At 44.1% G+C, this 15,583-nt stretch overlaps 1 protein-coding gene across 8 annotated transcripts; it reads left to right on the top strand.

Moving 5' to 3' along the window:
* Positions 1-798: 798 nt before the first annotated feature.
* Positions 799-15,315, top strand: ZNF621 (zinc finger protein 621). Of its 8 annotated transcripts, none has more exons than XM_031662831.1 (5): positions 799-2,265; positions 3,396-3,481; positions 10,386-10,539; positions 11,300-11,407; positions 13,112-15,315. In XM_031662831.1, the coding sequence occupies exons 2-5, from the start codon at positions 3,458-3,460 to the stop codon at positions 14,170-14,172; spliced, it is 1,347 nt and encodes a 448-aa protein (XP_031518691.1). In that variant the 5' UTR covers positions 799-2,265; positions 3,396-3,457; the 3' UTR covers positions 14,173-15,315. The 8 variants fall into 8 exon arrangements, with proteins under 8 accessions (XP_031518691.1, XP_009199383.3, XP_009199382.3 ...); XM_009201118.4 differs by lacking the exon at positions 799-2,265 and adding an exon at positions 2,517-2,794; XM_009201116.4 differs by lacking the exon at positions 799-2,265 and adding an exon at positions 2,517-2,896.
* The last annotated feature ends 268 nt before the right edge of the window (positions 15,316-15,583 follow it).

Here is a 15,583-nt window from a genome sequence, read left to right as displayed (position 1 = left end):
TACATGTCCAATCTTGTTCCTTCTAGTTAGTTCAAGTTAGAACTAATTGGAATAACTGTCTGATACTCTTTAGAGTTTGTGGTGTATAAATGTGTACATGTACGTACACCCATATATGTGTGTCCATTTCTCTAGATTCACGGTAGATACTCTTTTTGATAGATTTAGAGAAGGGGCAGTATGCAAATATATGTTCTAATGCTATTATTCTTGGAAATCTAATTCATCTATTTAAAACAATTGCTCTTCATAAATGTTACAATAAAAGTATTATAAAAAGGACCGTTTCTGTGGTAGGTAAAAAATGTGTTTAGCCAGCTCCCGAAATGGTCCCCAGTGATTCTCATTCTGGCATTCACACCCTTGTGTATCTCATCCAACACTGAATCATGACTGGCCTGTGATGATAGTATACTGAGGAAATGACAGCAGGTGACTTCCAAAGCTAGGACATAAATGATATTGCCACTTCTGCCTTGACCTCTTGGGCTGCTCACCTGAGGTGGAAGTGGAAGTCTGATGCTGTGTTGTGAGGATACTCAGCCATATACAGATACCTGGTGTGGGAAGGGAGGTTTTTTTTTTTTTTTTTTTGAGATAGAGTCTCGCTCTATCCCCTGAGCTGGAGTGCAGTGGCGGGATCTTGGCTCATTACAACCTCTGCCTCCGAGGTTCAAGCGATTCTCCTGCCTCAGGCTCCCAAGTAGGAGGGATTACAGGTGTGTGCCACCACGCCCAGCTAATTTTTGTATTTTTAGAAGAGACGGGGTTTCGCCATGTTGGCCAGGGTGGCCTCAAACTCCTGACCTCAGGTGATCTGCCTGCCTTGGCCTCCCAAAGTGCTGGGATTACAGATCTGAGCCACTGTACCCAGCACAAGAAGGAAAGTTTCACACTAATAGCCGGCACCTATGTGCCAACCATGTGAGTGAGTTACCTTTGAGGCAAATCCCCAGCCTCAGTCCAACTTTCAAGTGACTGCAGTCCCAGGTAACACCTGACTAGACCCTCATGAGAGATCCCAAGCCAGTACCATCCAGCCAAGCCACTCCCGAATTCCTCATCCACAGAACCCATTTTTTTTTTCCTTTTTCTCTTTTTAGGACTGACTGACCTATGTTCACTGATTCATAGAAACTTTAAGAGATAGTGTGTTTTGTTTTCAGCCATAAGGCTTTAGGGTGATTTGTTATGCAGCAGTAGATACCTAGTATACTCTCCATAATAGGACTTCATAAGTCAGTCTAATTCTTAAGAAAGGAATAACAAATCCAAGAAGTGGGACCCCTGTAATAAAGCAATATATCTAGATACCCAGGATCATTTTTTATCTTTTAGTGGTGGGAGACCAATTCCCCTTTATAGCATGGAAATGCCTGGTGAGGAGGAGCCTGGTATCTGGAACTGTGTTCAGGAGAAGTATCAGTGTGATCGAGGTAAAACAAAGTCTGTCCATCTTGGCACCACTTTGATACTGGAGAAAGGCTCCTGTCCAGAAGGAAGGGCACAGTAGAGAGGTACTTGCCAATGAGTTGGGGAGGGCTGCCACTGACTGGCTGGCTTCAGGAAGTGTTTATCGCTGACTGGCTCATGTTCAGAAGCTTGGAGTGACGCTGTTGTGTATTGGTTGATTTTCAGAGTTACGTGTACTGATCTAAAATTATGTAAATTAATGGCAAGTACTTGTTAGTGACTTGGGACTTTGGTCAAAAAACAGTCTTTTCCTTCCCTGAATATGAAAAATAAGTTCTTTTAATTAGCAGACTCCCCTCTTCACTGTTTTTTCTTCCTGCAGGCCAACTTACAGAACAGACCATAAAGGACTGTCCAGATCATTATTTGTGGAAGTATGAGATATATATATTTCAGCCGGTGTTAACATTTAAGTTATTTAAGTGCCAGTTAGCAGAAAAATAGCTCTCACTACGAGTTTTTGTAATTTATTGGAAAAAGCTAAATGTAAGATATTTAGGGTGTCCTGCCAAAGTCAACACTGGACAAGATCATTTAATATAGGACATGTCCTGTATATACAGGATGCCTGGCAACCGTCGCCAGGGTGTTTTGGTTGTTAAATGAATCTGTCCTAAAAGGTTCCATGCACATCTAGGTCCTTGGAAGGCAGAGGGCTAAAAGGGCAAGTGGAAACCATGGTTTCCCTGAGGACTGCCCAGCTGAGGACCCAAGCAAGATCCTAGGCTTGGGCCTCTTAGAGATGACAAAGCAGGCGCCATTCTCACCTCACCTGCACGGCCCAGGCTTCAGGTGAGCCACGGGGTGAAGGCGGCCAACAGCTGCCAGTGAACTGGGGCCCCACTTGTGCCTACAGGGTGAGATATGGGTAGAGCCAGGCTGCATCAGTCGGTGACACTCCCAAGGCAATGCCGACGGCTGCCGGAGAAGCCGGGGCTGAGAGCCCCATACTGCCGGTCCGCCACGGGCCTCTCAGCCCAGCCGGTCGCCGCGACCTCTCCTCTTCCGCAGGGCGGGGCCAGCCATGAGAGGCGGGGCGGGTCTGGCCGCGGGGCGACCGAGATGGCGGCCTCCGGGGGCCTAGAGGGGCCCTGGGCGCGCACTCGCCCTTCCGGCTGGGCGTTTAGTTAGTGACCAGCCCCTCGGTGTTCGGCAGAGCGTGGGTTTCAGTGAGTTCTACGTGCCAGGTCCGCCCGGTGCCGGCTTCCTCGCTGCCCCTGGCGGCTCGTCACCTCCCACTTCCCCTGAACTTGGTCCCAATGGCGGCCCGCCCCTCCTTCACCCGGACCGTGGGCATCTGGGCCTCGCTGAAGCCGCCAAGGTGGTTACTCTGGCTTCTACAGCCCGGGTCCAGCCCTTTGCCACCGAGGCCTGATACTCTTTTCTGCCCTAAAGAACTTGCCCTGACAGCCTCTCGCTCCCGGTACTGACGTTTCTGATGTTTGGGGTCGCCTGCTTTCTTGGGTGGAGTGTTAAGATCCCGGTTGGGTGGGGTCTCCGGTCAGCATCACCCACGGGGACGCTGAGTATTTTACCCTTAATTCACATTTAGCCACTCCAGTCCCTCTTCTCCTGAGGTTCTTTCTTTCGGGTCAGCGTCATCTTGCCTATAATCATTCTGTAAAGACTCTACGTTTGTAGAGACCCAATACAATAGGGACAGGGCTCTTGGGTCCCTCAGTCTGCCCGTGGGAATGGGCTCAAAAAAAGCTCTTCGGACTGAGCAGGCAGGTGGAAGATTGTCCTGAAGACCAGGCAGAACAGCTCATAAGGTTGGGGCTATCAGCGTGAGAACAATTAGAGGGAGTCCTAGTAGAATCTCCCTGCATCCAGTGCTGGAAATGTGGAAACTAGGATGGCCATAGGTTGCTGTAGGTGGTGGAGGACAGGGTCCTTAGCACTCCTGGCTGTTTTTCTCTTAGCTCCTGAGGATCTTGCTTGTCCAAACCCAGAAGACAGTGCATGAAGCCGGGGGACATCCGCCATGCTCCAAGCAACTTGGCCTCAGGTGAGCTGAGCTTAAGTCTTTTTTTTTTTAAACTCACTTTAGCTATCACATAATCAGGAAAGGATCAGGAAGGCCTAACTTGGCCAAGCTGTGTTTTCCCCTTTGTATCTATCTCTAGGGCTATGGCAGATGTAAATATGTACTGGGAAAATAAAAGTTTTGTGTATAGAGAGTGGATGTATAGATTTAAATGAAAGACAGAGGACCTATGCCAATGAATTCTTTCTGAATTTGGAAATTCAGATCATGTTCTAGAAATGAAAGTTACCTGCTGAAATCAGACTTTTTTTTTTTTTTTTTTTTTGACACGGAGTCTTGCCCTGCCGCCAGGCTGGAGTGCTGCTATGATCTCGGCTCACTGCAGCCTCTGCCTCCCGAGTTCAAGTGATTCTCATACCTCAGCCTCCTGAGTAGCTGGGATTACAGGTGTGCGCTGCCATGTGCAGCTAATTTTTGTCTTTTTAGTAGAGACGGGGTTTACACCACGTTGGCCAGGCTGGTCTCGAACTCCTGAGTTCAGGTGATCCGCCCACTTCGGCTTCCCAAAGTGCTGGAATTATAGGTATAAACCACCACTCCAGCCTGAAATCAGAAATTCTTTATTGGAGAGATTGCCCACGAATTGTATTGCATGTATCCCAGAGAGACTAGTATTGTTACTTAAATATACATTTTCTAAATGCTAGATGCAAGGACTGTGAAGTTGAAGGGAAGGCTGGATGTACTCTAAAAACTGGAAGGGGTCAGAGAAAGTGGTTCAATATGAGATGGAAGAAATAGATACCTGTATTATAGGTCATGGTGAGGACAGTGGTTTCTGTACTGGTTCATTGGGAAGGCACTGAAGAATTTTAGGCAGGGATATGACAGAGTGACAGAGTTGGATTTATATATTAAAAGGATCTTCCCAGCCCTTAGTGGCAAATTCTGTAGAAAGGTGTTGGTCAATTAAGAAGATATTGCGGTCAGGTAATATATTAAGTGTTTTCCTTTTTTTTTTTTTGAGACGGAGTTTCGCTCTTGTCACCTAGGCTCTAGTGCAATGGTGTCATCTTGGCTCACCACAACCTCCGCCTCCCGGGTTCAGGCGATTCTCCTGCCTCAGCCTCCCAAGTAGCTGGGATTACAGGCATGTGCCACCACGCTTGCTAATTTTGTATTTTTAGTAGAGAAGGGGTTTCACCATGTTGGCCAGGCTGCATTTTACTTTTTAATTTAATTAATTTATTTATAGTTTTTATTTTCTGGAGCAGTTTTCGGTTCACAGCAAAATTAAATGGAAGGTACAGAGATTTCCCGTGTATTCCCTGCCCCTACACATGTATATACAAGTTCTGATAGAAGTTCAAATACAAGTCTGGTATCAGCACAGTAGTACAATGTCAGTGTCTTTAGAAGAATGGAAATCCTTTTTTTCTTTCCTTATTCTCTGATATGTCCTAAACAGCATATGAGGTTTGATTGAGAAATAACTTACCGTGAAACCATTTAACACTGGTACTTAAAATAGTTTTTAGAGCAGTTTTAGTTGATAACAAAATTGGGCAGAAAGTAAGAGTTCCCATTTATCTCCTGCCACCACAAAACGCACAACCTTCTTCAATATTAATATTCCACATCAGAGTAACACTTTTGTTATAGGGAGTGAACCTATACTGACACATCAGTGTCATTCAAAGTCGATAGTTTAACATTAGGGTTCACTCTTGATGATGACATGTATCCACTATTATAGTATTATGCAGAATAGTTTCACTGCCCTAAAAATACCTTATGCTTCTCTTATCCATCCTTACTTTCCCCTTAGTCCTGTCCCAGTTGACAACCATCAATTGATTTTTGTATTCTCTTCATAGTTTTGCCAGTTCCAAAATGTCATATAGCCAGAATCATACAGTATGTAGCATTTTCAGATTGGCTTCTTTCACTTAGTGATAATGCATTTCATTTCCTCTATGTGTTTTCATGACTTGATAGATCATTTTGTTTTAGTGCTGAATAATATTCCATTGTCTATATATGCTACAGCTTATCCATTCACCTACTGAACGACACCTTGGTTGGTTCCAAGTTTTGGCGATAATGAAAAAAAGCCCCTATAAATGTCCACCTACAGGTTTTTGTGTGGACAGAAGTTTTCGACTCCTTTAGTTAAGTAACAAGGAGCATGACTGCTGGGTTGTATGGTAAGAGTGTGTTTAGTTTGTAAGAAATTGACAAACTCTCTTCCAAAGTGGCTGCCCCATTTTGCATTCATTCCCACCAGCAATGAATGAGCATTCTGTCGTTTCACATCCTGGCCAGCATTTGGTGGTGTCAGTGTTTTGGATTTTGGCCTTTCTAATAGGTATATAGTGGTATCTCATTGTTTTCATTGCGGTTCCCTAATGACATATAATCTTGAACATAGTTTCATATGCCTATTTGCTATCTGTATATTTGCTTTGTTGAGGTGTCTGTTGAGGTTTTTTGCCTATTTCTTAATTGGCTTGTTCATAAAGAGTTCTTTGTATATTTTGGATAATAGTGCTTTATCAGATATGTCTTCTGCAAATATTTTCTCCCACACTTTAGTATGTCTTCTCATATTCTTAATGTGTTATCCTTTTAAAATAAAGTTTAATTCCCCCTCATTTTTTTCTTTCAATTGTCTTCTCCAAAACATTGCTAGTTTTTCACGCATGCTTTTCTAGATGACTTTAAATGATCTCCCACCCCTGCACAAATTTCATGGATTTTTTTTGGTAGGAGAGTGGATTTTATTGAATTCATGAGTAAATTTGGAGATAATTGACATCTTTACAAGTTTGATTCTTCCTGTTCAGAAACACCATAAGTTCCAATTTATTCAGTTCTTTTTAAATGTATCTTAGTAAACATTTAGTGTTCTTCCATCCTGTTCTCACTGATTTCTCTTAGGTCCATTCTTAGCAATATTTTGTGTGAATGGCATCTTAGTTTCTTTCAGTGTATCTTCCAGTTGTTTATGATGGTACTTAGGAAAGCTAATAATTTTGGTTTACTTATTCTATATCTAGATAATTTAGTGAATTGTTTTATCAGCTCTAAATGTTTTTAGTTTGTTTTCTTGGTACTTAGATGTCTTTAGGCAGATAGTTATTTCATCTGCAAGCAGAGATATTTATGTTCATTCCTGTCCTATATATATGCTCCTTTCCCATCTTTTGCAGAAAGTAAAACCTCAGCTTATGGTAAATTGTCAATTTCAACTTTAATGGATTTATTGTAGCATTTTACTGTTTAGATGGTGTTTGCTGTTGGTTTGTTACTCTCTTCATAAGTTAAAACAATTTTTTTAATGGGTAACCGTTTTTGAAATAAACTCTTAGGAAATATATATTAAGCATCTGGTACATGTTAGGCACTCTACTGTGTGCTAGTAAACCAATCATGAACAAACAATTCTTGCCTCATGGAGTTACATTCTGGTGGGCGGAGATAGATGATAAACCATATCATATGACAAGATGAATAATACTGTGGAGAAAAATGAAATAAGGTGAGGTACATAGGGACCATCCACAGGAAGAACAAAAAGATATCCCAAACCCAACTGCCTTAAAACAATGTTTTTTCCTTAATATTAGGCATTTTCTAGGGCTCATGAAACTTGAGGGTAGTAGATGGCAGGAGAGGCAGACAGTTTGTGGAAGAAGAGATGATGGATGTAGGCTGGGAGGAGAAAGTTGTGAGAGAAGCTCTGGAGATGTCAGGGTGTGAGGTTTGACTTGCTGTAAGTGGAGGTGAAATTTGGTTTTATCTGTGAGCCTGTGGTTACTGTCCTCAGAAGCCCTTAATGGCTTGTTGAAGCAGTACAGTAATTGTATACAGGACAACATGATCCAGTCTGCTGTTTGGGCTTTTGGCTCACATTATTTTGGGGGCCCTTTGGACCTCGTCATTGCTCAGTTTAAAGACTGGCTCTCCCTTTGAGGAATGTCTGCGTTTATTTTATTTTTTCCTTTCAGCATCTTTTAGAGCTGAGTTCTCTACTTGCTCTTGTTTGAAAAGACACCGTCTCATAAGGACCTGTGTGCAGAGCCAGCAGAGCTGCTCTAAGCAGTTTGAGTTGCCAGAATTTATCCTTGATGTACAGTTCTTCCCTCCTTCCTTCGAGACCAGTTACAGTCATATTCCTTTTTCTCTATTCCCCTGTGCCCACTCCAGTCCATATGCTGCTTTAAGGGCTCCCAGGAGACAGAATGTAGAATGTGCATGCAAGAGTTAGGAGCTTGACTGTGCCTCTGTTGGTAGGTATTTTATTTTCAGCATCTGAAAAGAACAAGGCTGACTGCATAGCGTAATGAGACTCTTCTGGGAGATGGAATCGTCTGTGGGAGCATCAAGGTGAGAAAGCGTACAGGTCATGAAACCTCCTCCAAGCTGAGAGTCTAGTCTCTGTGGTTTGCAGTATGCTGAACTCTAGAAGAAGAGAAAGGCTGGGTGCAGTGGCTCACGCCTGTAATCCTAGCACTTTGGGGTCCACTTTCAGGTGGATCACCTAAGGTCAGGAGTTCAAGACCAGCCTGGCCAAAATGGTGAAACCCTGTCTCTACTAAAAATACAAAAATTAGCTAGGTGTGGTGGTTGGTGCCTATTATCCCAGCTACCTAGGAAGCTGAGGCAGGAGAATCGCTTGAACCCAGGGGGCAGAGGTTGCAGTGAGCCGAGATCACAACACCTCACTCCAGCCTGGGCAACAGAGCGAGATTCTGCTAAAAAAAAAAAAAAAACAAAAAAAAAACAACCAGAGAAAGTAGCCAGTGGGCACCATCTGGAACTGCTCTGGGGCCTCATGGAAGGTTCAGAGGCTCGGGCTTCCAGGGTGGTGTGTGTAGTTTTGAAATAGATGACCCCCAATTTAAATTGGAGGAGGGGGCCCATATGGCCTGGAGGGAGTACGCTAAAGATGGTTTGAATGGTGATTTTTGGAGTTGAGGAGTTTGAGAAGCTATTCTCCAAAGATAGGGCAGCACCAGGTTCAGGGGTTAGCCATGTTTTTGGGGAAGTTTGTGAGCCCAGTGTGGGAGACAGCTTGGTGTGTTAGTAGAGCCCACGTTTGTTGTCTGGCAGATCTTAATTGAAGTTCCCTTTCTACCACTTCCTGGCTATGTGATCTTCAGCAAAGTAATTGAACTTTTGAATCTAAGTTTCATCATTTGAAAAATGGGAATAGTAATTCTTATTTCACATATGTTTTGTAATGATTAAATGAAAAACAAGATGTAACATTACCAACCTTGGCTGGGCATGGTGGCTCACACCTGTAATCCTAGCACTTTGAGAGACCGAGGCAAGTGGATTGCTTGAACCTAGGAGTTTGAGATCAGCCTGCGCAATATGGTGAAACCCTGTCTCTTAAAAAAAAAAAAAAAAAGGCTGGGCTTGGTAGCTCATGCCTGTAATCCCAGCACTTTGGGGAGCTGAGGCGGACGAATCACCAGAGGTCAGGAGTTTGAGACTAGCCTGGCCAACATGTTGAAATCCCGTCTCTACTAAAAATACAAAAATTAGCCTGGCATGGTGGTGTGTGCCTATAATCCCAGCTACTTGGGAGACTAAGGCTGGAGAATCACTTGAATTTGGGAGGCAGAGATTGCAGTGAGCCGAGATTGCACCACTGCACTCCAGCCTGCCTAGGTGACAGAGCAAGACTCCGTCTCAAAAAACTAATTAAAATAAAAAAATAAATAAATAAATAAAATAACCAACCTAGGGGCCTGGTGCACAGGGCTAATCAACAAGTATAGTTGTCTTCATTCTTGGGAAGATGGAGATAGCCCCAGGGGAGGGAGTCAGAGAGGGGAACACCTAGTGAAGCGACAGCCTTGGTGGATGTGATGAACCTCAGAAAACTGGGGGACAGATCTGTGCCCGAGGACCTGGCACTGCCAGCTTGTCTTTCAAGACTGGTGGTTCAGAGAAGAGGGTCAGAACGGGCAGGCTACAGGTTTCTTTCAAGAGAGCCAGCTTTCTGATAAGGCAAAAAGGTGGAAAAGAGAAATTTGCAAAATACTGGTGATATTTCTAACATGCTTCTCTCTACATTGTAGACAGTGTTGGGGAGAACCAAAGAGAAGCTAGGTACAGGGAGCAGATGGGGGCTGTGCATGTGCCCCTTGGATGGGTGGATACAGGGTGTATTAGTTCATTTTCACGCTGCTGATAAAGACATACCTGAGACTGGGAAGAAAAACAGGTTTAATTGGACTTACAGTTCTACATGGCAGGGGAGGCCTCAGAGTCATGGTGGGAGGTGATAGACCCTTCTTACATTGTGGCGGCAAGAGAAAAATGAGAGAGTTTGGGCAGGGGAACTCCTCTTTTTAAAACCATCAGATCTCGTGAGACTTACTCACTGTCACGAGAACAGCATGGGAAAGACTTGCCCCCATGATTCAATTATCTCTCACCAGGTCCCTCCCACAACATGTGGTAATTCAAGGTGAGATTTGGGTGGGGACACAGCCATACCATATCACAGGGTGAGTAACCGCTATCTGTAGTGGTTGGTGTATAGAAAATAAGGAGAGAGGATTATGGAGTACCTGAGGGTAGGAGGTGCCAGGGGGACAGATCTGTGAAGCTAGGAACCTAGGAGTTGATGCTGTTACCAGGGAGAAAGCAACTGGATGCCAGGCTATAAGAATCAGTAGCAGCTAGGGGCTCCAGAGCTGAATAGATGGGAGAGTGTTGGGAGAGTAGATGGGAGAGTGTTCCCCATTTGAAAGTGGAACTACTGGCTGAGGGCTCGCCCCGGCTGTGGTGGTGGATGCTCTTGTTTGAGCAGATCTTCTGTGGGGCTCAGAGTTGTGGGTGCAGGCAGGTTTATCCCTTCCCTGAAGCTCAAGCTGCTCCCTTCTTCCTTCTACTCCTCACTCAGAGATTGAGCAGGAACCTGTTGTTTCAGGAGTCAGTGACCTTTGAGGATGTGGCTGTTTACTTCACCCAGAATCAATGGGCCAGCCTCGACCCTGCGCAGAGGGCCCTATACGGGGAGGTGATGCTGGAGAATTATGCAAATGTGGCTTCCCTGGGTAAGGCCTCCCTTCTTCTGTGGCCCTTTGTAACAGTTTGCTATCTTCCTCACATGTTTTGGGGATTCTAGTAGCCCTTGGGTTTGATGACTTCAGAGGAGAGTTTTGCAATCACCAGCCTCCAGAAATACTGGGTAGGGAAATCCCTGGGTTTCTTTGTTTTTGTTTGTTTTTTGCTTTTTTGTTTGTTTTGAGACAGGGTCTTGCTCTGTCATCTAGGCTGGAGGCCAGTGGCATGGCCATGGCTCACTGCAGCCTCAAACTCCTGGGCTCAAGCAATTCTCCTGCTTCAGCCTCCCAAGTAGCTGGGACTATAGACGTGTGCCACTGTGCCTGGCTTCCCTTTGGTTTTGAAATTAGACTTCCTTATACTCCAGGAACAGTGTGGTCCCGGGCCCTGAGGGAAAGCATTCTTTCTGGCACCCTAGGTGAGCCCTTTGTTCCTTTGTCTATCCAGTTTTCTGGGGATGTTGGCCCTCCCTTTGTGGAAGGGTCTCCCAGGGGAGCAGTAGGTACATTTTTCCTGAGGGAGTTTCCCTTCTTCTGAGTCAGGGCCAGATTGCAGCTTCTTTCTGAGGAGAATCATACCTCCTTGGCTTTATCGTGGAGCACAGTTTGGACCTCCTTGTCGGAACTCTCACTTGGTCTGCTGATGTTCCATTTCTCTCCCAGGTAGCCTGATGGAGGGTGGGCTGAGAAAGATCCCAGGAATAGCTCTGGACATCTCCCCTCGATTTGTCTTTCTCTTTTCTTCATAAAGTAGCGTTTCCATTCCCCAAACCTGCTTTGATCTCCCACCTGGAGAGAGGGGAAGCACCATGGGGCCCAGATCCCTGGGACACCGAGATTCCGAGAGGCATCAGTCAAGGTGAGTATGAGAATCCAGTGGTTAAGTTTCTTGTTTTGCCTTCCTGGTTTACTAGGTAAGAAGTGTTTCTTATGCTTCAGGGAACAAAGCTCCCAGTTATTTATAAGTCGATACTCACTGCACTCTCACAACTCACACTGAGTTCTGACCCTGAGCTTCGAAAGACCGCCTCTAGGAGTACATGGCCTCGCGCTGTCTGCACATTCATGTGGCTGTCCTCCGAGGCAGAAAAGCTGTAACCCAGTAGCTCCTAAACCACTTTTTTCTTACTTACTGGTGGAGAAGTTTTAATTGTATGCCATTTTTCATTGCAAAGAAGTGGGGTTTCAGGCAAATTTAAGGAAAATATGATTTTTTTGGGCCAAACTGACTTATTTGTGCTATAGCTATACATTTTACTTTAGGCCTTCAGCCCTGAAATGAATGGCTTTAATTGGCCTTTTTAGTATCTAAATCACTTAAGAGTTTCATTTGCCATAATCTTTAGATCTACATTATATTTACCATAGATGGGACTATAGACGAAAGGGCTAGGAATATTCTCCCATCATAGCCCCCTACACACACACACACATGCACACATGCACATGTGCACACACACGCCACCTAAAATTTCCCTGAGATGACTTACCAGTCCTGGAAGGTTTTGGTTACTTGCGTTTCCGTTTTTTTGGAAGAAAATTTCAAGCCTTCTCACGCATACATGCTTTTGTATATAGTGGTTCCTTTAGCAGTGGTACCACAGTGGCTTACAGCTCTCTGATCCAACTTCTGTTCCAGCTGACTTTCTGAAACTAATCATCTTCTATCCCAGAATATTGTGTGGAATATTTAAATATAGGATAACTAGGACATTGTTTAGAATTTGGGGTGATTGCCTGGCTTACAGGTAGGACATTGGGATCCATTTTTTCCTGGTTTGTGTTTCTCAGTCTGCAAGACCTCTTCTAGTGTTGGAGCTGCTTCTCTATTCTTCCCAGTCTCTCATTCCTTTCTCCTCTTCTGGGTTTCTGTCTCTCTTTAAAAAATTTTCCCATTTCTTGCTGTTCTTTCTTATTCTCTCCTTCTTTTTTCTTTCTTGTCCCTCCTGCCTTCTTTCCTTCTCATTCTTGATTCTCCTTCTTCCCATTTCACCTACCTTAGTTCAGTTTTCCAGCCTTCCTCATGGGGAGCACTTCTTGGCTGTCTTTCCTGTTCCGTTTCTGTGTCTTTACTTCTCCAATTCTATGTCATTATTTTTCTATTTTTTTTTTGAGACAGGGTCTAGCTCTGCTACCCAGGCTGAAGTGCAGTAGCACAATCTCCACTCACTGCAACCTCTGCCTCCTGGGCTCAAGTGATCCTCCCACCTCAGCCTCCCTAGTAGCTAGGACCACAGATGTGCACCACCACACCCGGCTAATTTTTGTATTTCTTTGTGGAGACTGGGTTTCGCCAAGTTGCCCAGGCTGGTCTCGAATTCCTGAGCTCAAGCCATCCGCCTGCCTCAGCCTCCCAAAGTGCCGATATTACAGGCATGAGCCACCACACCTGGCCTGTCATTATTTTTCTTTGTCTCTCTCATCCTCCTTTATAGATGCTTGTATATAACCATTTCACAGGTATGTTTTTAAAAATTACATTCTGCAAGAGAAAATTAGGAACACTGGATCCTACTTTTCTCCCAATTTTGTAACTAGGAACCCTTGTGGTTTCTTTGGTCAGGTGGTGAGTCCTGGATCAAAAATGAAGGGCCAGTTATAAAGCAGGAAGCCTCTGAAGAAACAGAGTTGCATAGAATGCCGGTAGGAGGACTTCTCAGGAACATTTCTCAGCACTTTGATTTTAAAAGCAAGGCAATGCAGCAGACTTTCAATCTAAATCCAAACCTGATACTTCGAGGTGGAATGAAGTTCTATGAATGTAAAGAATGTGGGAAAATCTTCCGATATAACTCAAAGCTCATTCGGCATCAGATGAGTCACACTGGGGAAAAGCCCTTTAAGTGTAAGGAGTGTGGCAAAGCTTTCAAGTCCAGCTATGACTGTATTGTACATGAGAAAAACCACATTGGAGAAGGGCCCTATGAATGTAAGGAGTGTGGCAAAGGTTTGAGTTCCAACACAGCCTTGACTCAGCATCAGAGGATCCACACTGGAGAGAAACCCTATGAATGTAAAGAGTGTGGGAAGGCTTTCCGTAGGAGTGCGGCCTACCTGCAGCATCAGAGATTACACACGGGAGAGAAACTCTATAAATGTAAGGAATGTTGGAAAGCTTTCGGTTGTAGGTCACTTTTTATTGTCCATCAGAGAATTCATACTGGGGAGAAACCTTACCAGTGTAAGGAGTGCGGCAAAGCCTTCACTCAGAAAATAGCCTCCATTCAGCATCAGAGAGTTCACACTGGGGAGAAGCCTTATGAATGTAAGGTGTGTGGGAAAGCCTTCAAATGGTATGGAAGTTTTGTTCAGCATCAGAAATTGCACCCTGTGGAAAAGAAGCCGGTCAAGGTTCTTGGGCCATCCCTAGTCAGTCCCCAGTGCTCCTCTCCAGCCTTACCTCCTGTTCTTCTCCAGGGATCCTGTTCTGCTCCAGCTGTGGCTGTGCCTTCACTGACCTTTCCACATGCTGTGCTCATTCCTACCTCTGGGAATTTGTTCATGCTGCTGCCTACATCTGGAATACCTTCTTCATCTGCCCAAATAGTGCGTGTCTTCCAGGATCTTACTCCCACTGTGAAACCTTCCCCAGTTATTCTCACCCCTTCTTCTCACTCCTCATGAGCTTTATCTTGGCAGTCTTATGGTTCTTATGCCCAGTAAATCTCTAACCTAATTTTTTTTTTTTTTTGAGACAGGGTCTTGCTCTGTCACCCAGGCTGGAGTGCAGTGGTGTGATCTTGGCTCACTGCAACCTCCACCTCCTGGGTTCAAGCGATTCTCTTCCTTCAGATTCCCGAATAGCTGGGTTTACAGGCACACATCACCACCCCCAGCTAATTTTTGTATTTTTAGAAGAGACAGGGTTTTGCCATGTTGGCCAGGCTGGTCTCAAACACCTGACCTCAAGTGATCTGCCTGTCTTGGTCCCCCAAAGTGCTGGGATTACAGAAGTGAGCCACTGTGCCCGGCCTCCAACCTAATTTGAGTTTCATTCATATTTTTTTCCTCACCTTACATGTGTTACAGCTGTTTCAACATAAATTCCATTATCATCTATATACATTTAAAGACCATGTTTATATAATCTCTTCTGGGTAGAAAATGGAAATACTGAACCTTTGCTTTAGTCCCTTTCAGGCTTGAACAACAGTGGCTGTATCTGCATCGTGGGGTTGCTGGTGGTAGAACACTTTGGTGTTAGGAAAGTTTGGAAAAGAGGATATCCCTGTATTAGGCCATTATGATTAGAGATAAGCAGCCTGGGAGAAATGTACAAGACCTGTGGCTACTGGTAGAGAATTGGAATAAGCTTCCAACAATGGACCGTAGAGATTAATGGAGATTGTTTAGTGGGCCCATGGCTAGGTGAGGTATTAATACAGTTGAAGTTATGTTGCCCTTGGCACACATCTTTGAGAATCTCGTACATCTATGCAAAAGATAGTGTGAAATAAACAGTAAAAAAAAGAAGTATATGTTGATGGCAGTGAGAGCAATCATGTCTGTAAACATGAAGTTTTTTTCTTTAGTTTTGCTCTTGATAGCTAGATGTTTCTTTTAACTTTTATTTCCTAAGTAAATATACACAAAGGCATTCATTCATCTTTGTTGCATGTGTTTTGTAGATTTTTCTTGATGAGCATTGTTTTTTTTTTCTTTGTGAGCACTGGCTTCTATATTTTATTTCATATTTATGAACTGTAAATATGAATTTGATGAATTACTAAAGAAATAAAAGTAATGGTGTAAAGCCAACTCGAGGGGGATCTGAATAAGCCTCCAAAATTGTTCTTTAGAAATAAAGGGAGCTGTTTAGTGGGTCAGTGGCTAGGCTTATGTGGTAGGTTAGTAAAGTGGAATTTGGGATTGCTCTTGGAAGTGACTTTGATGAGGATCCTTTACAACCATTCAGAGGACTGTGTGAAGTAGTTACTGGGAAAAGAACTTGAATTATGCATTTATTGGCATTAATGTAAACATTAAGTCCTAAGCATTGATGGAAGGGTCCATACATTTTTTTCTTTTGTGCTGC

This window comes from Papio anubis, chromosome 2, assembly GCF_008728515.1.
Source record: "Papio anubis isolate 15944 chromosome 2, Panubis1.0, whole genome shotgun sequence".
NCBI lineage: Eukaryota > Metazoa > Chordata > Mammalia > Primates > Cercopithecidae > Papio > Papio anubis.
The sequence above is the reverse complement of the archived record's forward strand: the minus strand, read 5'-3'. Positions and strand labels throughout refer to the sequence as shown.